General features: G+C 43.9%; 1 protein-coding gene across 1 annotated transcript; it reads right to left on the reverse strand.

The window, feature by feature from the left end:
- Positions 1-568: 568 nt before the first annotated feature.
- Positions 569-22,028, reverse strand: gas2l1 (growth arrest-specific 2 like 1). The gene is made up of 5 exons (XM_068703468.1): positions 20,791-22,028; positions 11,806-11,913; positions 8,001-8,097; positions 6,763-7,021; positions 569-5,430 (listed from the first exon to the last, which is right to left on the reverse strand). The coding sequence occupies exons 1-5, from the start codon at positions 21,493-21,495 to the stop codon at positions 3,360-3,362; spliced, it is 3,240 nt and encodes a 1,079-aa protein (XP_068559569.1). The 5' UTR covers positions 21,496-22,028; the 3' UTR covers positions 569-3,359.
- Positions 22,029-24,020: the final 1,992 nt, after the last annotated feature.

The raw sequence follows: 24,020 nt of genomic DNA on the forward strand, positions 1-24,020 counted from the left end.
GCCTCATCAGTTGGTATTCTATGCTTAGCTAGTGCAGTGTGAATGATGTAATTAGGTGTTTCTAATATTTGTTCAATGCCTTGTATATCACCTACACTGTGTTATAATGGGAGGTGTTTCTTATGTTGTGTCCATCCATTTAAATCTGACTAACAGCACCACAAACTGCCTCTAAAATGACCATATAGTTGAATCAACACCTCTCAAAAACAAGAAACATTACACACTATAACTTTAAAAAATATAGCATGTATTGTAGGACTGCATTAGTTTTAGCTGGGTTATTTTAGTAGGTCAAAAGGTCAAATACATTATCTTCTGATTAAATGGGGAGATGATAACTTTAAGGAAAATGTCAGTATTTCCATTTTGCACATATTCTAGGAAAGGGCATTCAATTTTGTTTAATTTTTTTACTTCAGACTGCAAAATATGCACATCATCAGATATCAGTTAGCTGAAGAAATGGGATGATTACACACAATATATTATATCTTTTACAACAACAAAAATGTTGTTTTGAGTACAATGTACAATTGTGCATGAATAATAACGTTGTCATTATAAACGTTCACACTTTGGCTTGTCGCAAACTTCACCATTTCCCCTAAATCCGATCCCAATCTGTTGGGCACACTGCTGTGACCAAAGTTCTACATGAAAAAGTGATCAGAGATGTTTCATAAACTTCAGAGGAAGATATTTATTACAAGAACAACTTGACAGCCTTTTCAACTTAAAAAAAAAGTGAAATGTTGCAGTATTGCTATTTCATACATACAAATTCCATGTCAAGCAATCTGTACATTTAACTGAAGTTTTAGTGAAAGTAACATTAGCAAACAAGAAATTGTCAAATCATGAACATTCAGATTTCGCTGATTAGGGATAGAGAGAGTGAGAGAGAGAGATTCACGAAATTTGCAAAGTTGTGAAAGACAAAGAGCAGATTATGAGGACAATCATTCTCTTTTGTGATTGATAACCAAATGCTTGAATGAAGACAGTTCACACAACTGGTCAGTTTTAAACACTAGTTGATCAAAATGCAAATGTATTAAAATAAGCCAAATCCAATTAAAATTTAAAATAATTAGAATACATGTAAAATTTGTTATACAGGTGAAAGTGATAAAAAGCTACATGTGTAGCTCTTACAATACTGAAACATCATACATTATTTCAACGAGGACGCTGCATTAAATCATATTACTGTATCTGTATCGTAAAACAGTCCAATTATGTTCAGTTTGTTGTTTCATACCAGTGAGTGGCAACATTTCTAATGGATTATGTTTACAGTATACTGTTGAGAAGAGCATCTTTAAATGCCTGTTTGTTCATCAGTGGGCCCCATTAGATTTCCCTAAACACTTACAGCTCATTTAACAATATTGGAAGACAGATGTCACTTGAGCCCAATGAAACTTGATTTCATAAATAAATAAATTAGACCCACATCACTCCCCTCTTCACTCCAACTCTGTACATATTCTCATACTGTATGTACACAAATATATGCACATTCTTATTTTCTAGCCCATTTACCGTGTCAATGCCCTGCAAAACGATGTCATCCACAAGTGTTGCATTTCTGAAAACCATTGTAAATAACACATCAAAAACAAATGACCACCCACTTCTCTTGAATGACATCAAATTAAACTTTTCCACTTTCAAATATATTTTACAAAGTCCACACCTGTTAAATGCCAAAAACAAAAGTACCGTAACTGGGGTCTGGCCTCTCAAAGTCTTCACAACTGTACAAGAGGACGTTAATATCCAGTTACAGTATCTATTATTCATGCAATGTTGCACACATTCAGACACTCAAGGTCCTTATTCCTCCATCAAACTTTGCCTTAAAATATCGTTGTCATTGGCTCTAAGAAGCACCCAGATAACGCTGTCCTTCTACTTTGAATAAAACATGTCTTTCTTTAACCACTAGATGTCACCATATCGTGTGCTGTGCCTTTGAAATCCATCTGCTAAGTAGGTTATCTGGCTTCTTGTATTTCAAAACAACTAAGGGCAGAGACAATAAATTATATATCTTTATCATGAATTGTACATCTACATTACGTATAATGTATGATTCAAATTGGCAATGTTCCTCACTTATTTCCACATTTACACTTAAACTCTCCAATTCCCATTATCATAAACCGTTAATGATGGCAATGTAGTGTTACTGAATAAATGTTAATAATGTTGGGCAAAAACATTCAAAAACTAACCTCCGAATACATTTTAAGGCAAAGGGAATCGTCAAGGCATTTCCAACATCAACATTGCATAGCTAAGGCAGCACAGAACTGATTACAGTGAATATGTACATTAAACTGTATATTCAATGCCTTTTTTATATACAAAATACCCACATATATTAGTGAGCATATCAAAATGTATTTACACAATCATTCTCCTCAGCCTTTGACTTTTGTATTTATGTGGCATTGTGTTCCAGAGTACAGTTTGGTCAGAGCAGGAGCTCCCAACATTTCTGTTTCAGTGACAATGACACAAAGTAACACAACCTTCACTGCACCTCTTGTTTTTTACACTTAATCCACTTAAAATTTGAAATAAAGTTAAAATGTTTTACTGCATTAAACATAATCTTAAAAACCTGTAGCACATTAAGCATTTACAAACCAACACCGATCTCAGTTGTTGTGAAAAGGTGGCATACATTAAAACAGCAGACAACTGTACAGAGATTGGTAGTGCATGTAGTGTTCTGAGGAATGATGGGGGTACCATTGTCTATGTTACCTATTAGTATATTGTGAATTTAAGCATACTGAGTCATATATGAAGACCACTACTGTGGAGAGACTGAATACATCACAGTCATCAAACCAGTATTTTGACTATCAAGGCAAGCAGAGATACAGTGGCAAACCACAAGAGGGAGCCAATCCATGTGACGAAAGGTTTAGTGTTAACACTGTTTATAGAGTTGCAGCTTTAAATCCCTGGCACTTCACCATGCCCCTCAGCAGGGCACATGGCAGCACATATGCTCTCTCTTTATCTCTCTGTATCAACCATGAGCATTTCAGGAGTGTCTTTGAAAAAAAAACAAAAAAAAAACACCTTAAGATTGGCAAAAACATCCCCATGCACACATTAAAATGACAGTAAAAGTAATATTAAAAACCATTCCTTTGGTAATAAATAATTTGGCTTGAGTGCAACATAAAAGCAATGTGAACCCCCTGCAGTTTTTCAGGGGAGAAACTAAGTGAAAAAGAAGGTGTTAGACATGCAATGAAAACAGTCTTTAGCCCAGTCTTTTTTTTTTTTTACACAGTAGTCAGAATTCATGACAAGTCCCTATTTTATCTGTGCTACATCCAAGCTTCAGTGTCCAAGCTCCCTGACTGTCCAGGGTAGGAGCAATCTTTGTTGCCCATGGCTGGGCAACGCGGTTGAGGATGGATCATATCTGCGAAGGCCTGGTGCAGGCTTTTGCATGTGGCTGGACGACCAGTAGAGCGCGAGCTCTGAGGGGACAGCGGTGGCGTGTGGCTTGGGGAAAATGTGTCATGAGCCTGCAGATCTCTGTAGCTGACCGGGGTGGGGATACGTGAGGGGCTGTTTTCAGGCCTGTTGTCAGTGCGAGGCCTCATTCTGCCTCTCAGTTTGTGCTGTGAGATAGAGGCTACGCTGTCTGCCTTCTTTTGCCCTGTCTTAGTCTGCAGCCCTTCTCCATTGTTGTCCCCGTTGGCCACGGGTGAAGATGGTGGGGGAGATTCAGAGCGGGATTCACTCAGGCTGAAGCACATGGATGAGTTTTCACTGGAGGAATCCTGGAAGGAGCAGTCCTCGGAGGGGGGAAGGGGCACAGGTGATGGACATGCCTCTGGGGGCGGGAGGTCATCACTGCCATCACCATTTTCTAGGTCGTACGGTAAGTTTGGCTGGTGATTCCCCAAAGGAACATCTCCTTCAGGCCCTGTGCCCCAGCCAAGCTGACCCTGCTGATCTGTCAGCCCCCCTGTGGGAGGACAACCTCCATGGTCTCCATTCATATTCCTACAGTGGAAAGCAGGTTGTGAGGGGACCTGATTCATAAATCTGTCTGTGTCAACAAGACCAGGCAGGGAAGATGGAGGTTCCTTCTCCTCGATGGAGCTGGAGATGGCTGGGAGCCTCTTGAGGCCCCCTCCACGCTCCCTCCAGTGCTCAGGCTCTCCTTGACCAAAGTTGTGTGAACTTCCAAAATTGTGTCCATAAAGTAAATTTAAGGGGTCCTCCGGAGGAAAGTGACGAGGATTAGTTCTCTTGGATTCCCTGAGGTCAGGCAGAGTTCCAATCTTTGCCCCCACATTCAGGGAGGAGGTGGAGGAGTTAGAGGAGGAATAAGCAGAGTCAGTGACATTAGGATCAATGGGTGCTGATGCTGAATGTACCCCAGCTCCCTGCAGCGTCACTCCTGGGGCTCTACAAGACACTCCTATAGCCTGCTGTGTATTGGCCAGAAACTCAGCCTCAAAGCTGCGATACAGGTCCTGCTCCTTCTGGGGGTCGAGGGTTGGCAGCATCTGGAAGCCGAGGCCCAGTCCTTCCTCTTCGGGCTGCTGGCGCTCAATTCCAGACCAGCTCCTATAGTGGCCTCGCCCAGCAGAGCGAGGGCCCTGTGACGTCCGAGGGGCGCGGGCAGCATGATGGTGAGAGTTGCGGGGAGTTGAGTGAGGTGAACGTCGACCTCCCGTGACTGGTGGCAAAAGTCTGCCTTTTCCTATGGAGGGTGAGCGAGGGGCAGGAGGTCTGGGAGTAGTTATAATCTTCTTGCTGGGGCTGCTGTTGTTGTTTTGGACCCCTTTAATAGGTGAGTTAGAGCAAGAGGACGACTGCCTCTTGGTGAACCCACCACCTATCCTGGGAGAGGATGGGGGCAATTGTTTGGCCCGAAGATCCTCTCGTCTGTCTGAAGATGGGGGCTGAGGGTCTCTGTAGCTGGAAGTGGGTCCTGGGCTGGCATCACTGGGCCGAGTACGGGAAGTTAACTTACTCTGGCTGTGGGAACGTGGAGCGTGGAGCCTCCTTTGGCCCTCGTTTCCAAGAGAGCGGCCCCTCTCTGTGCGGGAAGTCCGTGATCCATCAGCGGATCCTTGTGGTGGGTTCGGTTTGAGTATCGGAGCCAGAGCAGTACGTTCCCGAGATTGGCTGCGTGCACGGGGAAGTGAGGGACGCAGGGATGGGGTCTGATCTCCAGCTCCAGGCCTCTCAATCACATGCTTCCCCTCCTTGCGATTGACAAGCAGGACTACCTCATCACCAGAGCGTCGTGAGGCACCACCCAGAGAGAACCGTCCTCCTCCTCCTCCTCCTCCTCCTCCCCCCTTAGAGGAGGCTGTTGAGGAGTCACTGTCTCCAGACAGACGTCTCGTCACTGGCAACTTTGTCTCCTTATTCCTGTAGAGAAGAAACAGAGTAAAGTATATTTGTAATGATACTACAAACATTTGTAGATTTTCTAACCCAACACATAGCGCTGTCCTTTCTTATGCAGATAAGAATACAACTTTTGGTCTGTTTCTCAACTTATCTTAATAGAGCATATTGGCCTGTTTTACCCCAAGATTTACTGTATTTCTGTAAAGAATAAAAAAAAGCTGTATTAAGTTGTTGCCTAGAGTACATGCATTAAAAGACCTGTAGGTCAATTTTGGAATGACAGCATGCTGCCGTCCTGTGTTTTCAATGTTGGTGGTGAGGTCGTATACGGTTTTGTTTTAGTTTAGATCATGGGTTGTGCTTTTGATTAGTGTTTATTACACCAGACTTCTAAAGTCATCCTCAGAAATTAGATTTGTATATATTCAGGCATGCTTACTTGCCTGCATGGAGCCCACCTGTTGACCTACTTCCCTAGTTAGCTGTGAACAGTTGTCTAGGGATAGTTGTCAGATTAGTCCTCATCTAGTCTGGCGCACTTGAAACAGGATGCCCCACCCACGCAGGGTTAATACGAATGAGCTGTTGCCTTGACGTCTGGTCTGAGCCATCGCTCAATACAGAAATGAGCCACAATTTGGCTAGAAGCCAAAGTAAACCACCATTCAGCTCTAAATTGTGTTAAACAATGGTGCCTTCACACTGACATATAGGGAAGGTATGTGACCAACTAAAGTGTGAGTTTTTTGTCTTTATATCCCATAGACAGAGCCACTTACAATAGCCTTAACATGCCACTACTCTGGCTGTGATCCCATCAGCGTGGCCGCTACATCAAATGCATATCAGAGAAAATGATGTGTGGTTTAATTGGTCACTGGCTTCATACTATTTTAGACCATCTGTTCACCGTGGCAAGAGAAGAAAGGCTTGAGCAACAGCTCACAAAAAATCATGGCCATCTTTAGGCAGTCCATAGTCTAATTACTGGATGAAAGTTGAAGAGTGGGGAAAAGGAGAGCTGAGTAAATATGTTTATGTCCATGTTGTAGCTGCTAGGAAGTGCTGTAGAATGGCTGCATGAGACGGGTTTATCTGGGCAATGTCACCTGAGATTAGATAAATCTGCTCTGGCCTAATCTGTGGCTTCCTGGCATGTGTATTTGTTGTGCATATTCCCAAATCTATGTGTGTGTGTGTGTGTGTGTCTTTCTGTCTGTCTGGTCATCTGTGGGCACGAAAGAGCAAGCAGCAGATACTGAGCGTGACCTGCCAGGCCAATTGTGAGGGATTCATTTCTTATCAAGGTAACACACTTATCCGCACACTTGTGTAGACACACACAATCACCTGAGAGGATTAAAGTGGCGTGGTTCTGAGCGGTCTCGTGGCGGCCGTGGGAGTAGAATGCGAGCTGCACCGGAGTCCAGCTCGGTGGGGACGGACGGGTTCTGAGAGCGGCCGGGTCTGTCAGGAGGTTTGTACGGCGCGATGCCATCATTCCGCCAGTGTGGACCTGGGCTGGTGGAGCGGGAGGAGTGGGCGCTCGAGGACTTGCTGTGGCCTCCCTGACCTTGGCCACTGGCTTTAGCCTGGTGGTAGCGGTGGGCTGTGGAGACAGATTGATGACAAGCGTTAAAGACAGACTAGCAACCAACATCGTCAGACTGCCTGTACAATCACCAGGAATACAAGTCATTTAGAGGTCCACAATATATATCATAGTTAACCACATCAATGTCATCAAGCTCTTAGATAGCAGCAGTGGATATTGTGTGCTTCCCTGAGCCAAAGATAGATGGACCTTTACTTGTGATACTAGCCGACCAGAGAGATGCTGATGATCCCACCATTTAGGGAGAACATTTATAGAACACAAATGGCACATGTCTGTTATCACTTTATACTCTATGATCTTCAACATGGCCGCTTGTGGTTAGAAATGTAGCACCAATTATGATTTCAGCTTGTGTCAGCTGTCAAGGCCAGACGCTCGGCCCTTGACATCATCACTTCAGCAGCCGTTTGGACCTGCAGATAAGCAGGGATGGTCTCATCCAGCACAGTGTAAGGGCACATATCTCTGTGCTTTGTGCTGCTAACCAAAGTGAGTGTAAACACTGAATGGTTTTGGTTTATAAGAAAAAGAAAGTACTTGTGTTGAGATGAGTTGCTGCACAGATGTGTTGTGGGAATCAGGTAGCGAGTGACTTCACATTTTCCATTACAAACTTGCTTCATTTCGCAGGCCTAACTTTCCTGGCTGGAAGTAATTTTGGTCAGGTTTCAGAATGAAACGTTTAACATGGTCAAATTAGTTGACAGCAATAATCAGAATGTAGGAAGTGACAGAATTGAGAATTGGATTGATGTACCTAAAGTATTTTTTTGTGTCCATTAGGACTGTATGACAAACACTATTTCTCCACATTGCTTACCCTCACAGAGTCTGCTCCTACTCTGAACATAGCACATCCGACCTGAGTCATTTGTTTGTGATCATCAATGCATTATGAATTATGCAACACAGATAGACAACAATTAAGCTGTTTTGTAAGGAGCCGACGGGCAACGAGAAGTGACCTTACCAAAAGCAGCACAGCGACACGGGTCATGCTTGTCCAAATAGTGCTCTAATGTGTCCCAGCCCCCTCCAACTCGCACCATCACATGAGTACGAAGGACCTGAGGCAGGAAAAGAGAAGACAAGGCTTCAATAGATGAACAGAAAGTAACATACACATTCATGCACAAATAAAATGGCTGAACCTTTTGATAAACTGCACTAACACACACACACACTGCACAAGTCAATAGATATGCAAATTCCACAAGTGGGGCAGCTCGCTGAAGGCTGACCGATCTTCAGTGTTACGTAACATCTAGATGCACCCCTGCCTGTGCCCCTGCCTCTCCCTCCCCCACATCACCCCCAGCTGCTGCCATTATGAGGGCTGTTCATTGCCATGCCAACTCACAATTAAGCAGAGTACGGTAGCATAAGAAAGAGCCAAAGTGCTGTGAAAGACACCCCTTTTTTTTTCATCTCATGCCTCTCAGCTGGCTAGCCCGTGTTTTCAGAGGGGAGCAGGGTGAATTAGCATGGTAACTCACCCCTGCTGTCCTCTCTGCTCCTCAGCTTAGACTTCAGTTGCCGTGGAGAGGAGCGGAGAGGAGAGGGGGGGCCTGGATCGTCATAACAGAGGGGGGTTGGTTGGATATGTCACTTCCTACTCTCCTCTGCTCTTTGAAGCACACACATCCACAATATCAGGCCGAAGAGCCTCAGACCCTCAAGGCAGAAGCTGCCGTCACTGAAGCAACACAATTTGCCGGACGGGAGAGCCCCGTGGATGCGTCCCCCTGCCTTGGGTTGTGCACTAGGGTCTGTCAGCCACATGTTTTAAAGGTTGTACCCGTGTCTCAGAGGGCAGGAAGGCAAAGCCATAGTGGTAGGCCTGCGTGGGCTGGCACAGAGTTTTTTTCCACCAAATCACATGCGGCACAGCGCCTCATCTGCTGGTCCCTGGCCGTGGTCAGAGAGAGGCCTGACTCCATGTTCTCTCTAATACAATCCCCGGCAATCCAAGACAAGCCTTTTCATCGGCCTTGCTCCCCTACGACATCAAATCCGTCAAAGCAGCTGATCTGCTTATCTCTATCAGCTCTGACAGTATAAACTGCTTACTTTGAAATATAACTTTTTCAATACAGCAGACAAACTTTTGCTGTCTAAGCAGTTTACAGAAAAGATCTGCTGTTATTTCTGTCTTATCACTTATTTTAGTTTTTGTATAACAGTATACTATAATAGACGTGTTATATAGACATGGCTTCATATCTCTATTTAATTAATTTGTTAGTATTCACTGCGGAGGAGGAGTAGCTGTCATGATAGTAACAGCTACTGGGAATCCAAATAATCAAATACATTTGAGTGGGATGATTGCATGACTATAAAGAGAATGATCAAGGGTCTTAAAATGCTTTAAATCTTTTATTTCATTCTATATCACTTGTTTCCATAACTAACAAGCTCATTATGCATTTTGTAATTTGTACACAACGCTACAGCTCTGCTGAGGAGTCTGTTGAGGCTAAATGGACGATTTGGGACCATATTCCACTTCAGATCTGTGGCATAGCTGCCTAATTTCCCAACCACTAAAGGGGTATCACACTGTTCAGTGCAGAGAGACCCAATCCTTGTTTCTATGGCAACTGCGAACAGAGAGACTTCTTGTCATCATTGCGGGGGCGTGTTGAACCAATTTCTTCTTAAATCTTGCTGGTGAGCTGAAAAATTAAGCTCATGGTTCATTTCAGCTGTTGTGCCCCTTGACTAAAGGCATCTCCTCCCTCTAGGAAGCGGCCTCCCTGGGGACAAAGGCGCCTTATTAAGTTCATGCGGCCCGTTCGCCCATTTGCTTTCCCCGCCTCATCCCCTCGTTCAGCCTGAGATCCTTGTTAGAGCTTTGGCAGCTGAATAGGGGTTTACTGGCTTTTAAACCGGCTGCCCGCTTCCTCCCCTCAGAAGAATAAGGGAAGTGTGTTGGCCGCACTTGTAGCTGCTCGGGCATATGTGTGATCACTGTCATCCCCAGTGAGGAATCAGGAGAGGGCGGAGACAGGGTGATGAGAGCTAATCTGACAAGTCAAAGGCTCTCAGACACACACACACACACACACACTAACACCGCAAACAGGCAGATGTAAACACGTCTATCCCATTAAATTGACTGTTCCAACAGGCAAACATGAGCTTCTATTGGTCAAACATCTTAGGGACTGTTGGAAAATCATAAGAAGAGAGGAGAGGTTATGTATCTTTCATTTTGCTGAAGGTATGGAGGTCTTTTATTGTTTCCCCATCACAAATTTATTCTTCAGCCTTCTCTCACAGGATTAATTTAGCAGCCTCTAATGATGGCTTTAGTGCGCCTAATCGCACATAATTGCGCATTTATGACATGAAATAAAAATGCAGACGAGAACAATCCTGCCTCTCTCTCAGGACTTCATTTAAGACAGACGACCACTTTAGTGTGCTTCATAACAGAAAGCAAAATACATGTTACACAGTCTTTAGAAAATAGAGAGATGTTTTTATGTTTGCCACAGCTAATGGGAGCATTGGTTATTATTCCATTGATATATGTTATTGTATTCTAAAATTCTTCATCTAAACTTTTTGTTATTTGTGGCAAAATGATTCGTCAGTAATATAGAAAGCCAAAAGAAAATATTAAAAACGCTGGGGAGGGTCTTGCATTTTTTTTTAAAGTGAAATATAAGATTGAACTACAAAATGATTCTGCAGTCCCTTAAAGTTAGTCCAACGTAATTCAGTACACGCAACACATTTGAATAATGTAGAAAATACTATTTCCCAGATAGAGGTGCATGTGCCAAACATTACTCCACATAGTGTGTTTCACATCTCCCTGTGTGGAACAAGCAGTGCCGCTAACAGTGACGTAGTATTGACATTTAAGACCTTTAATAGGTCAGCGAGTCATTAAGTCACATTAATCTGGCTGGGGTACATTTTCGGTAAGTGAAACCAAATCGATCCCTGGTATAAACCAAACTTCCTGCCCAGTCCTGTGAGGCCTGAAGCAGGTTCAGTGGCAGCTCTTAAACTGAAACTGAGACAAACAGTCTAGCAGAAACAGGCTACAGCCAAGATAAGGGCCAACACAGGAAGTGACCTAAAGCTCTAATTGTGTCTCAGTGGAAAAAAAATAAAAGTACAGTCCTGGGTGTGGGCCACTTTATAAACACTCACATAAGAGACAGGAGTCACAATGCTGTTACATACACTGTACGGTTCTCTGGGCTTTGATGCAGCCAAGCAGCTGAGGAGTTTATCTGTTGCTGCATAACCCTGCTCTCCTTGAAACAACACATGATGCCATATGCCAACACCGTATGGTTCCATGCAATTACTGCAGGCCCCACAGTCTTCTGTGCAAAGTGCCAAAGAGGCTTCTATATATTCAGCTGAACATGTGCAGTAGTGTAAAAGGGATAATTCAGGTTTAGTACAACTACTAAAATAAGACCCAAGTTGTAATAAACTAGAAACATGAACTTATATTTTATTCTTTGATTTGGTATTATTTATACCTCAAGTAATGTTGAGTTGCTTCATCAAAGTCAGTTTTAGTTTCATGAAATTAACTAAAAGTTTTGAAGGCCGGAAGTTGGTTAATGAAAGCCGTTTGTGCTTGATATTCAACACATTCATGCATTTCACCAAACATCTTGAATTTCACTGACAATACAATGCTCAATTATTTTCCTGTCTTCCTTAATCTATAAACATAAATAGTGAAAATGTATGGTGGCTCACAGTCACAGATAATTCTGTTTAAGGCGGTGAGGGCCTACCCTTATGAAGATCAATGCACTGGAGTCTCCCACTTTGTACTTCCCCTCCGACACCTTGACCATGGGAAACTGAGCCGGACAGGAACACCGGCCCAGAATCTCACGCACCTGAGGAGAACAAAACAAAAGCAGTTGAACATCCGCAGCAGACAAACATGACACATACACACACACATATATGAGGGGAACCTGACAGTAATCCTTTCCTGTTCTTCAAGTCAGTGCCCGTACATGAGGTCACGTTTAGTCACATATATCTGCACAGTGACCAAAGCAGCGCTGGTTCTGAGCGCTATGTGTCAACAACACAATGATTCTGGTTTATGGTGTGAGGAATGAGCAGTCTTGGCTTCCTGAGTGTATGAGGGCGTTGAATGTGAATTGTTTGTGCGTCATCGTCCTGCCAACTTTTTTCTGCAGCACCCACTGAGTGAGAGGGTTCCCCGCCCCACTCTCTCACCACATTAAAAGCCCTGCCTCATCTCATCCCTCCAGAACATTTTGGTGAGTTAGTTCACCGCAAAGTGTCACAAAAAGCACCAAAATACATATGTGGACATGCTAATGAATGCTCTCCCTCTCTGCCTCTCTGGGCCGTCACATGACATTGTTTCGGGTTGTGACATCATAAACCGAGGAGGGAACGAGCTCAGAAACCAGACTGGTGGTGGCGGTGATGTCAGCAGGCCTGTGCTGCCAGCTGCGTTTTGAATCGAAGGAGTCAAAGCCGGTGCCCTTGCTGTGGTTGGGGGTGCTTATTAGGCACAGACACGACTGCAGGGTGGAGCGAGATCCGCCTGTGTTGCACAGGCCTGGGCTCTCGCAGGATTGGACAACTTTGATGTTTTTCTTGGCGTCTTTCTCAGACAAAGGCGTATGCGCACTTGTCGACCAGGAGGGAGGGAGAGAAAAGCAGCAGAGTGGACAGAGGGAAGCACAGGGAGAGAAGAGGAATAAGTGCTTCATGATTGTGCATGCAGGGGCAGCCATTACCAAGAGCAGGAGAGTATTTTATTGATATTTAAGTGATCAAATGGCGTGTTAGGAGGAAAATGTCAGGTTGTGAGCTCCCACCCTTTGGCTGTTTACAGTAGCTTTCATGCTGTGTATAGGGCTGATGGGATGCAGTTTGTGTGTGTGTGTGTGTGTGTATGTGAGCACCTACATTATGGTGTATTCGGTAGATTAAGGAGGCACCTTGTTATTTTCCTCAAACAGCACCCCTCATTCTTTCCTATGCTGATTAAAGAGGGTGGGATCAGAGCTAAGCCTCAGCACCTCACCTGCCTCTCTGTTCTCCCTCTCACCTGCTTCTGTCTTTTCTCTCTCATCGGCTTTGTTGTCTTTCCAACTGTATTCTTAGCCCATGCACTCTCTGACCAGCACTATATTTGTCTTTGCTTTCTTTGTTTTGCTTACATTTCTACATCAGCTTGCTCCCTCTCTCTCTCTCCGCTCTGTCACTCCGTCTTTCATTCTTTCAGTAGGTGGACGAGCCCTGTTTGGAAAAACCCCGGCCAGTGACTTAATGGAAAGATTGCTATGGCAACAGACACACACACAGCCTTACCCTTCCCTTTTTAACTGTACTCTTTTTTTTTTTCATTCTCGCTATAGTAAAGCCTTTCTCTCGCTCCCAAAAACCTCCCCAGAGCTGTTCAGCTGAGGTCATGCATTTTCCTCCAGAGGGAAGGTGGAGGACTCTCACACTGTGTCTCACACCAAACACTGAGCAGGATACACAGTCCAACCATGGCGGCTTTTAATAATGACCTAATCAATAGCAGTCCTGGCATTTGAAATATTTACTCTGTGGATGAAATGTGTGCACTTCCCATGTCTTCACTGTGTCAACAATGGATTCAAACAGACACACTGAAACCAAAACACACACACACACACACACACACACACACACACACACACACACACACCGGAATGAGATAGAAGGGGAGGAGGGAGACAAGGTCATGCAGGAAACATGCGGAAGTGGAGCTGGAACACTGCGAAAAAACTGAAAGATGAATTATGGATGCAGGCTTGTCACATTAGGGACGCTCTCAGCAAAAAGCTGCAGATGTTTGTGAAGGAAAAGAAAAACAATCCACAGCACTCCCCTATTGTGAGAATCTGCTGTATCTATCTTGAGATAGGAATGCAGAGATGTTTCGAGCGGAGAGAGAAACACCGCCATTGTTAAGAAACTGCGACCTTGCCTTTGGATTGAGCAGCTGGGTTTGCCTCAGAGCAGTTTAATGTAAAGAACATACACAGTACATATTGCTTTAAATATCCCAGCGCTCAGATCATGTACTATCTGCTCAGTGTGAGTCAATAATCTCTTCATTCCTTTCCTTCCTGACCTGCCAACATCTGAAGGGCCATTCGAGACTGAGGGCTGAGCAAACCCTGGGGAAGAAGAGAGGAAATGGAGATAAAGATGTTTTGGTTGTATTCCTCATTTTCTTTACTGATTTGAGATGTGGACTGCCATGCTACACTGAGACTGAATATACTGTAGCTTGACATAAAATGGTAGAACAAAGGAATGCACAAGGTTGCCAATACTGTCCTACTCTACGTTTACTGATGTATGATTTGAATTTAAAGGTTGTTATTTTTTGAATACACATAATGTAGTTCTGGTTTTAGTTTTCAGACTGGGGTCCACATTTCATCAGTGTACTCTGTGAAGCCGCACAGCCATGTTAATACAGTCTGTTCTCCTCATGACTCAACAAATAACGCACAACCACGCAGTGGTTTGCTCCAGCGCAGTCATCAAACATAGGTGTGCTGGCCTGCTGCAACTGGCTCCTTTTATGATTGCTATGCAAAGGATAATTACAGCCAAACATCAACAATAAAAAGTACACTCTTACAACTCACTCCACGGGATTTTACACATGGGTGTTTCCAGGATTTGACTTCCTGAGAGACAACTGTAGGTTGGAGGGTTTACGGCAGAATACGTTGACTTTTCAAAAGGTAAAGGAAATTGGGAGGGACCGTGTGGAGCGCTTTCAAGGTGAAGTAAAAAAATGACAACAAGATTCTTCTCTTAGCTTATCTTGTTACCCTGAGGATCTTCTGTCATGACTGGAAACTTCCCAAGATAAAACAACCTCACCTTTAGATAAACACAGAGAGACAAGAAAACACTGCGGGCGCCTACTTGGTAGGAGGGAGAGGTTTAGAACTTGAGGGGTTATTGCTTCACCACCCACTGTAAGCATTCCTAAAACCTGTGAACGCAAACTGAAAAACAGCTACATGTCGGACTCTATCCTCCTATTAAACCACCGTCCTGACAGCCTGCATAAACGATAAACAACTCCTCCGTGGACAACCACGCAACAGCTCATAAACATGGAACAACCTCCGTTGCAAAAATTATCTCTTTAAACAACCTGGGGGGTGCAGGGAGCTGAAAAATGATAAAAGTTAATGCTGAGTATGTTGGACCTGTAGTCTGAGGGAACAATCTGGAGAGATCATGAACACACATGTGTTTAAAGACTGTTAGCATGCTGGTTCAACAGGCCACACCAGCAGAGATGAGACAGAAAAACAGAGTTGGTTAAACGCCTCAGGATCAGGCGTGTCAGTTAATGCCACTAACAATTTTCACAGTTGAGCCGAATAATATAACAAACGAAGAAAGAATTACGGCAATAGTTCAACATTTTGGGAAATACACTTTGTTCCTGGCTGAGAGTTAGATGAGATGATTGATCCCACTTTTATATCTGTCCATTAAATGTAAGGATAGTCAGCTTAGCTTAGCACAAAGACTGGAAACAGAGGAGACAGCTAGTCTGGCTCTGTCCGAAGGTTAAAAAAAAATCCACCTGCCAGAAAGTCTACAGCATATTTACCATACAGACACAAGGAAGCAAGTAAGCATATGATACAAAATGTCAAACTATTCCATCTGTTACAAAAATAACAACACCATGCGTTTATGTTATAACCTGTGATGTGTGTTTGATCAGGGAGAAATTGAATCATACTGGCTCCAGGGGAGGCCTCATCCACCGCTTCAAGGAAAACATTCATGAAAATCGATGCCTGTCTGCTGGCCACATGACAAACTGCCCATTGGGATGCTGGGAGAATATATAAATCTAATGGACATCAAGTGCTGCAAGGCGAATAACTCTATCTGCTTCAGTCAGACAGCGGTGTAATCACCCAGCGCTGGAAGTTAAATATCAGGCGAGCATCTATGTCATTTGTCGGTTTGTTTTGATGAGGAAGCTCAAGAACACTCAGCACCTGTCCTCGTGACAGCTGAGTTTAAAGGGATGGATGTCCTTTGCTTTTCTCATCCTGACAGTCTCCACCTGAGACCAGCATGAGGAGGCTGCAGGCAAGTGCAGAAAATAACCAGACTACTCACACAGACAGAAGCCTATTCGGACGAACGGCCAATTAAATGATAATCATGCAAACGATCCAGGGATAGCATCAAACGCAATGCAATAAAGACAAATAGCGGGCAGAGTGCAGAGTCAGCTGTTTCCACACGCACACTACTGCATGGAAAATAGTGAGGAGGAGTGGAATCTGGTCTGTACTGTTACTGTGCAAAAAAAAACAACCTTTCAAATACTAAACCCCTAAAAACATGAGTGCATGGGACACAGGATGGAGAAACACTGAAGGATGCCACGCTCTCTCAGCAAAGCGTATGAGTGTGACCCAATGCAAAGCATGATGACCTACTTTTCTCTTTCACTCTAGCTCCCCTCTGTACTGTAGCTCTCCCTCCCAGAGTAACATCCATTCCAGTCAGGTTTAACAGAGTGTACAGTGAAGTCACTCTAGGCACACTATCTGTTGTCTACTCCCCTTTTTTTATTCCCTGAATGCATGAATTGGACCATAAGGTTAATGGAGCAGACTGTCCATGTCGGCATAATACACACATTTTCTCTCTTTATTACTCCCCCCCCCCCTTTGCTCTGCTGGTGTCTCCATCTAAAGTCTTTGATTGAGATGCCAGCCTTTGATTGCCTCGCTGTCAACAGTGGCAGTCTATTCACATCACCCCATCAATGCCACCAACAAGACATACTGTTGTGCTCTTTGCTTTATCATCTCTGTCGGAGACAGGGGGTGGGGGATGGGAATGCAGGCTCACACATATATGATCTAAACAAGGGTTGAATGTTGAAGCCTGGGGTGAAAAGAAACATGAACCAGTTTAAATGACTGAGCAAGAAGAAGGAAAGATGTGCATGAAGGAAGGCTGTGAAGCTCTGATGGTCTGTTGTTTATAAGCTCAAATATTGTATTGTATAGACGGCTATGCCTGCAGTGAACTTGTGAACAATTAGAGGGTGCATTAAGGGGTCAGTAAATGTAATTTAAATTATTACATGTATGTCACTTTACATAGTTCTGTATGTGCTCAGGGCCTAATGGCAAGACCTAGAAAACATAGAAAAAGGTGTTTCTTTACATGAGGCTGCTTGCGGCGTATAGAAAAATGCAGTTCCAATCAAAGTCGCTGTCATAATCCCTATATAGTGGCGATATGAAAGAAAATCCCCTAATGCATATGTGTACATATAGCGATGTGAGCCAGCTGCTGTCTGTACCTACTATTGAGAAAAAATAACATCTCCAGGAGTGGGAAAAAGAAACGTTTGTCACCGACTCAATCTTTGATGAAGGAAATGAGACACCGGTCACTTCCTCAACTTTAGAGTGGAAAACCGTCCCACAGTGATATGAGTAATAACACGCATAGTGGCGGATGAGTGGGAGAGAGACACATTGGTGGTGAGTGTTTACATGAGTGTTGTTATGATAGACAGCAGCTTCCTTAAGATAGTTATTGTATTCACAATACAATAATGTATAATGTGACACATCAAATGTTTGCATTAAAGCTAAGGTAGGTCATTTTCCTCATCTTCTTTGTTTGTTGAAGTTCTCATTACATTCCGAAAGCAATCCATAAATAATAAAAACCTGTGGCTGAATGTAATAAGCCTGTCCAATTATTCAATTTGTCTCTAACTACCTGTCTGCCCGTGCAGTCATTGAGCGTCATCTTCCTAAACTGCTGACTTAACAGCTGGGAGTACTAATGTTCGTTGTTTACGTTCATTATGATATGTTTATGTTCATCATAATAATTTTGGTGGAGGCCTAATGAGACGGGCTGTCAGTGTTGCCCACTTGGGGACGTTCTTGCTAGCTTCAGCAACTTTTGCTGCTGGTTCTGCTAGCTACTTTCATTGGAAAAGAGTTTTTAGGTTGGATCTTTTTTTTTAATCTAGCGTGCTCTTGCTCGTTTCTCAGCATTAACGACCGTGTAATGTGTAATGAGGACACAATTATAACTTAGAATATATGTTGAGACATTTTAGTGTGATTATTGAATAGGCAGATGTCCTTCAAAGGGACTACTTAAAATAATCCTGCTGTCTGTAAGCCGACCGTTACTCTACACTCGTTAGAATAATGACCTGTAATCCTATTATCGCTACACTTCTGTTGTCTTGTTCAAGTCAACAAGATTAGTTTGATCATCCAATAACCACACAACGTGTAGAAGAATACACAAGAGCCAAATGTGCAAACCTCATTGAGAAGCAGTCAGCTGCACAAGAACGGCAAACTTTCTAAAGAGAGTACACCAGAAATAAAGGTTGGTCTTGATATTCCATTCTGAATTTATTTTATAACTGAATAATGCATAAATATGATCCTGTATACATGTCTCTTAAATTACTGTGTTCATGCATACGCTGCACAGCTCACATTCTCTGCTTGAGATTTAATTGGATCGGGGCATTGTGGTGACAGCTAATTACAACGTCCTGAGTTCACACACACACGTTCGGTTTTTCGTAAAGACAACATGATAACTAAATGTAATCTGCACATTTGTAGCATTTCTGTTTGCACAAGAATCTGAGGCTGCTGTGCACGTCTCTGTGGGTGCTAATGGTCTGGTAATGAATTGATGACATTTCATCAGTAAGTTCATAAATAAATTGTGTATGTTTTTTTAAAAATCTGATTCAAAATGTAAATAATAAATAGGAGCTCAATACATTTTCTTTTCACAGAGAAAAATCAGTAAATGATAATGAAAACAAAAGAGCCAAACCATCCTGTGAAACACAACCCGTCTTGGACGATGCAGGAAAGTCTTGACTTGACTGAGGGCAGCGGACACACACAGCCTGGTGTCACAGCTGTGGACCGATGAAACTAAGCCCTTTAACTTTCTTCCTCTCCCTCCCTGTCAGACACTAATGTCGGCTAGAGATGAGGTTTCCAGTAATACCGAGACACTAATCTCCTGTAAGACACAAATACAAAGAAAAGTATTCTGCGGGATAAACTTGTGACTGGTGTTACGGAGGACGGGGCCTTGCAGCAAGAACTGAGTGGCGGGCAGACATTGATCAAATGACTGTATTTAAAGACAAATGTGGATTTAATGTTGATTGTTTTAAAATAATATAAATACAGTCCAGAAAATGAAGAGGTATCTATTAGATATATGTCTGGGCCTCAAAAAGAGAAACGCTGAAGCTGTTAGACTAGATGTGTTGGCACTATGGTGCTCTGGTACTATTTTAATATTGCAGCCTCTCATCTTTGAACCCCTGTGGTTTCTCGTTTGAAGAGCCTCATGTTGCTGATGTGGGCTGTTCTACACAGTGTACATGCATGCAATTTTCTAAGGTTGACAGGGAGATTTCATTGACTGGGAACACCACTTCTCAAATTAGTCAAGTCAAATGCATCCGTTGCTCACCGTCCGACTGCTGAGTGATGTGTCAGTGCGGATGTCAGACGGGGGAAAATGCAGTCGGCTTGTTTAATCCTCATACGAGTGAGAGTTTGCGGACTCGGACGGTCTGGACGTCCTCCTCCACATGCTCTCCTATTTCTGTCTGTGGAGGTCACACTGGAGTCGCTCTGCTCTGCTGCCTGACCAGCATGAGTGTGACTGCCTCCCCTCCTCCCTCACATCTCACATCTTTGGTGCCAAAGACGGACATTGTTCTCTTCATCAACATGAAAATATCAACGCCCCCCCCCCCTCTCTCTCTCACAACCCATGCACATGCTCCCGCTGGTCCGTCTGTCTGCTCATTAGCTTTGCCCCTAACAAGACCTTTGCCTCTCTAATGTGCTCGTGTCAGGCAGGCCCTCACAAAGGTCAGCCAGTTCAACCGGGCAAGTGACGAGAGTGGATGGTTTGGACTCCACAGGACAGGAAATGTATTAGAACCAAACTGCGAAAAGGGACTTTTTTAATTAGTGTTGGTAAAGAAGCAGGACGTGATTCAGAATCGTCCTCACATGCAGGATATTTTACTGACCATTCCTGATGGACACGCAATGTCTGAAGAGGCTGGAGGATGAAAGAGGCTGAAGATCATCAACCCTTTAGAGACAGAGCTGACATTTCTACAAGACATGTCAGAGAGAAATGTCACAGAGTTGACCTGTGACCTTTTAGAGAAGGCAAGAATTTGGGTGTAAACACTACACTGACCCTACAGGTGGGCAGGAATTCAGCAGCACTGTCTAAAACAAAGTTACGGTGCGGGCACACACTCACACTACGGGGACGTAGGAGGCGCCTGCATGCTTCATAGCACTGACGTGATATTTTCAGAGACGGTGCTTGACTTTTGACACCTTTCTGTGTTTTACTGTGGGAGAGAATGATCTTCTATCGGCTGCTTCTTACTGTTTAGCACCACACAACAAAACACTGGATTATAGTCACTTGTGATCAAAGCCTGTGGGAGACGGTACATGTGTTATGAGCAGTGAGGATTCAATTATGTAAAATTTGAGCTGCAAGATCATGATGATGACTAGCATGAATCATAATGCAGTTGTGACTCATTTTATGGAGTCAACTGCTTATTCAGGATAATCAATAATCAGATCACTAATAGACAGAGGATTTTTTTTTTTTTTTTTATCTTTTCAACTCACCAATTCATCCAGATTTCGCATGTCACATAAAACTCTCTTCTGCGGCCAGATGAACGGCTCTGGATCAGGTTCCTCATCTTCATCCTCCACGCTGTGACTGCTCTCCTTCCGACTGAAGCACCTGCTGGGCGGGCTCTGCTCAGCTGGCTCCGCAGCATCGACCCGCAGGCTCTCCTGGTCCCGGATCTCCTCCTCTATCTCCTCCTCCAGCTGGATCAGCATGGGGGCCAACATGCCGAACTTGGACCCGCGTCGCGCGACCTCAAGGAGACACAGAACAAAATTCTTCTCGTTGCACCTCTCCACCAAGTCGTTGGTCTCGAACATGAGGACGTCCTTGATCCAGAGCTCCTGCCTGCACCAGCTGATGAAATTGGACACGTTATCCCGCGCCACGAACGAGCCGGCGACGACGTTGCGTGACTGAAAAACGACATCTTTGGATGGCACCTTCATGGACTGTGCAGCCTCCGGGTACTCCAGCTGGAAGTCCTGCGCGGCGCGGTTCACGTTGTTGGCGTGCCGACACAGGGCACAGCCCGTCCCCAGCCCATCCATAAAGGTGTCCGCAGTGACGTCTAGATCATACAGGGTGTTCAGCCATTCAGCCAGATCCTCCTTCATGGCGTACAGGTATTCCTCGCTGGATTTAAAAGGCCGGATACTCTTGGAGGCGGCGGACTGGATGTTGCTCTGATCAGCCATATTGTCGAGTTATGTAGCCTATCGATAAAGTCTACTTGATGATTCCCGATTGTCTCATTGCACAACCGCGCGCCGAAGCCTCGCCCGCAAAATGAAGCGAAATAACCGTGTTGACGCACCCATGCCGATTTGCATGTGTGGTTTTCTTACGGGAGCTCCTTGAAACCAGGCTTTGTGTTGTCAGAGGCATATCGGGATGAGGTCTAGCCGTGGCGCATGGATGCGTTTTCCGGATGTCTCTGCGAAACCCGTTTCCTCTGAAGAGCGCATCGCCGGGTCCCGACGTGAGAGAGGGAGAGAGCGGAGCGGTCCGGGACGCCCTTTACACACCCATGATGCGACGGCCCCGTTAATCCACCCGGTGGCCGGCGGGTCTTCTCGCCCACAGGAATCCACGTGTCACCATGCCTGTGCGTCCAAAGGCGGTCAGTCAGCTCCTCGTCGATGAAATCACGACCACTGAGCGGCACTGAGTCCACGACTCGTCTCCCCTGCAGATAGGCCCGCCTCTTGCACTGAATATGTTGACCTGCTGTAGCTTAGACCAGCAGAGCGACTCTGTGTGGCACATCCCATTATGAGGGATCAACGCTCGGCAGAGGAGGAAAACTTAACCCCATGATCACCAACTCAGCATACACACTCTTTAAAACACAAGTTCTGTATATACTGCTGGATTCATCTATAGCAATGCATATTATCATTACTCATTTGTCTGAATCTAAAAAGTAGCCTGAACATTCATTACAGCTGCCAAATAAATGTAGTAGAGTAAAACGTACTATCTATCTATCTACTACTAAAGTGTCAGGGGTAGGCTGTTTATTGAACTTTGGTACTTTTTCATTCATTTTATTTCAGTTCATGATATTGTTGCACAATGTTGGAACTGTTTCACTCTGTAAAAAAAGAATTAGGAATGTATTTGTATGTGTTTTCATTTGGTGAACACATTGTCGGGCTTTATTGCAGTATCTCAATAATGAAGCCTCTGTGTGGTCTCTTAACCAAATAGCCTAAGGTCAATAAAGCTAACATCTCAGCATCACAAGACGCAAACTCTGCCTATTACAAGAAATTCCCTTGGAACAGTATAATCTTATTAATGATCGCAGCATGTGATTTGTCAGTTAACCTTTAATGACTTTGTCTTAACCTCTTGTATGTTTGTAATGAATGTGTTAGAAGTTTGAAGGAGGCACTGCACAAGTTAAAGACGCCCCAACCGGAGAGGACAGAGCAGGTAAACCCTGGAACAGCATGAGATTGGGAATTGTTAAGAGAGATAGTGAGAGAAATGCGGTAGATGGACAGTGTCATCCAGTCTAGTCAAACAGAGCACAAGACAAAGAAGCCAATTCAATAAAAATACAGGATCTTTTGTGTGCGTGTCAGAAAATGTGTGTACTTTTATGTCACACACTGCACAAGATAACATAGGTTGCTGTTATTGCTACTTTAGTGTTAACTCAGGAAAACGTGTTTGATTTCTCTACTTCTTCTCTATGATCTTAAAAATATCAAAGGCCGGAACGAGAATTCAAGACCAGACATTCCTGTACTAACGGTTTTACGGCTCAAGGTAAGGTTTGAAACTAGGGTCACACTTTGGTGAACAGACCTGATTTTCAGGTTTTAATGGCAAGTTAGGCTTCAGAAAAACATCAGGGAAACTTGCTCGGGGCTCTAAAGACACTGTCTGTAATCAAAGTGTAAACAAATGGATAGCCTTACAGCCAGAACTCAAAGCACATGATTAGAAACTGCTTTGGATCCTGGGGGGGCTTTCAATTCAAACTCTACTTAAGTTTTACGACACTGCTAAGAACTTGTTATAAACGTTTGCCTATATGTGCCCTTATTCTGAAAGTTGTTGAGATGTACAGAACCCCTTATTTATTTTTTTAATCTATAACTTCAACTCTTTAATTGTATGTAAATATATCTGAAAACTAAAACTTCTGACTGGGCCTTTCTATCTTCCACCATCTCATTTCCCCTTTGACAATCCATTGGAGCAGCTCATATACTCTCTAAATGTGTGATTGTTTGAATTCAAGTGAAGCCCCTCCGCCAAGGAGGTCTTGTTTTTATTTAAAAAAAGAGGGATGTGTCTGTTTAAGAAAGAGAGAGAGAGAAAGACTAAGAAAGGAAGGGAGGGGGCGGAAGAGAGAGAGAGAGAGAGAAATAGAGAGAGAGAGAGAGAGAGAGAGAGAGAGAGAGAGGGGGGGGGGGGGGTGGGGGGGTGATGAGATCATTTTCTGGGTCTGGATGAATCAGCTTTTCTTTCAGTAAAGAAATAGAGAGAGAGAGAGACCAGCACTCTATTAATCCACACGAACAACTGTTCACAGTGAACGGGAAGTACATTTTTCCAGAGGGATCATTTAGAGGGCCATAAATAAAATTAAAAAAAACACAGACATGAGCCTTGATTAGCGTATCTCAACAACGTGAAGTGAGACATCCTCTAACGTACAAAGCTGTGAGCTGTTGATCAGTGTGTTTCATCAGCTATTTATAGT

The sequence above is a fragment of the Cebidichthys violaceus genome, unplaced genomic scaffold, assembly GCF_023349555.1.
Source record: "Cebidichthys violaceus isolate CVI_PGR_0920_01 unplaced genomic scaffold, fCebVio1.0.p SCAF_9, whole genome shotgun sequence".
NCBI lineage: Eukaryota > Metazoa > Chordata > Actinopteri > Perciformes > Stichaeidae > Cebidichthys > Cebidichthys violaceus.

What these genes read in the sequence shown, in the direction of transcription:
- gas2l1 (XM_068703468.1), bottom strand. Translation starts at nt 21,495, where the DNA reads ATGGCTGATCAGAGCAACATCCAGTCCGCCGCCTCCAAGAGTATCCGG. An exon ending in TGCGAAATCTGGATGAATTG is followed by an intron (nt 11,914 to 20,790) that starts GTGAGTTGAAAA and finishes TGTTCTCCTCAG; the next exon opens with GTGCGTGAGATTCTGGGCCG. An exon ending in CGCCACTTTAATCCTCTCAG is followed by an intron (nt 5,431 to 6,762) that starts GTGATTGTGTGT and finishes TCTTCTCTACAG; the next exon opens with GAATAAGGAGACAAAGTTGC.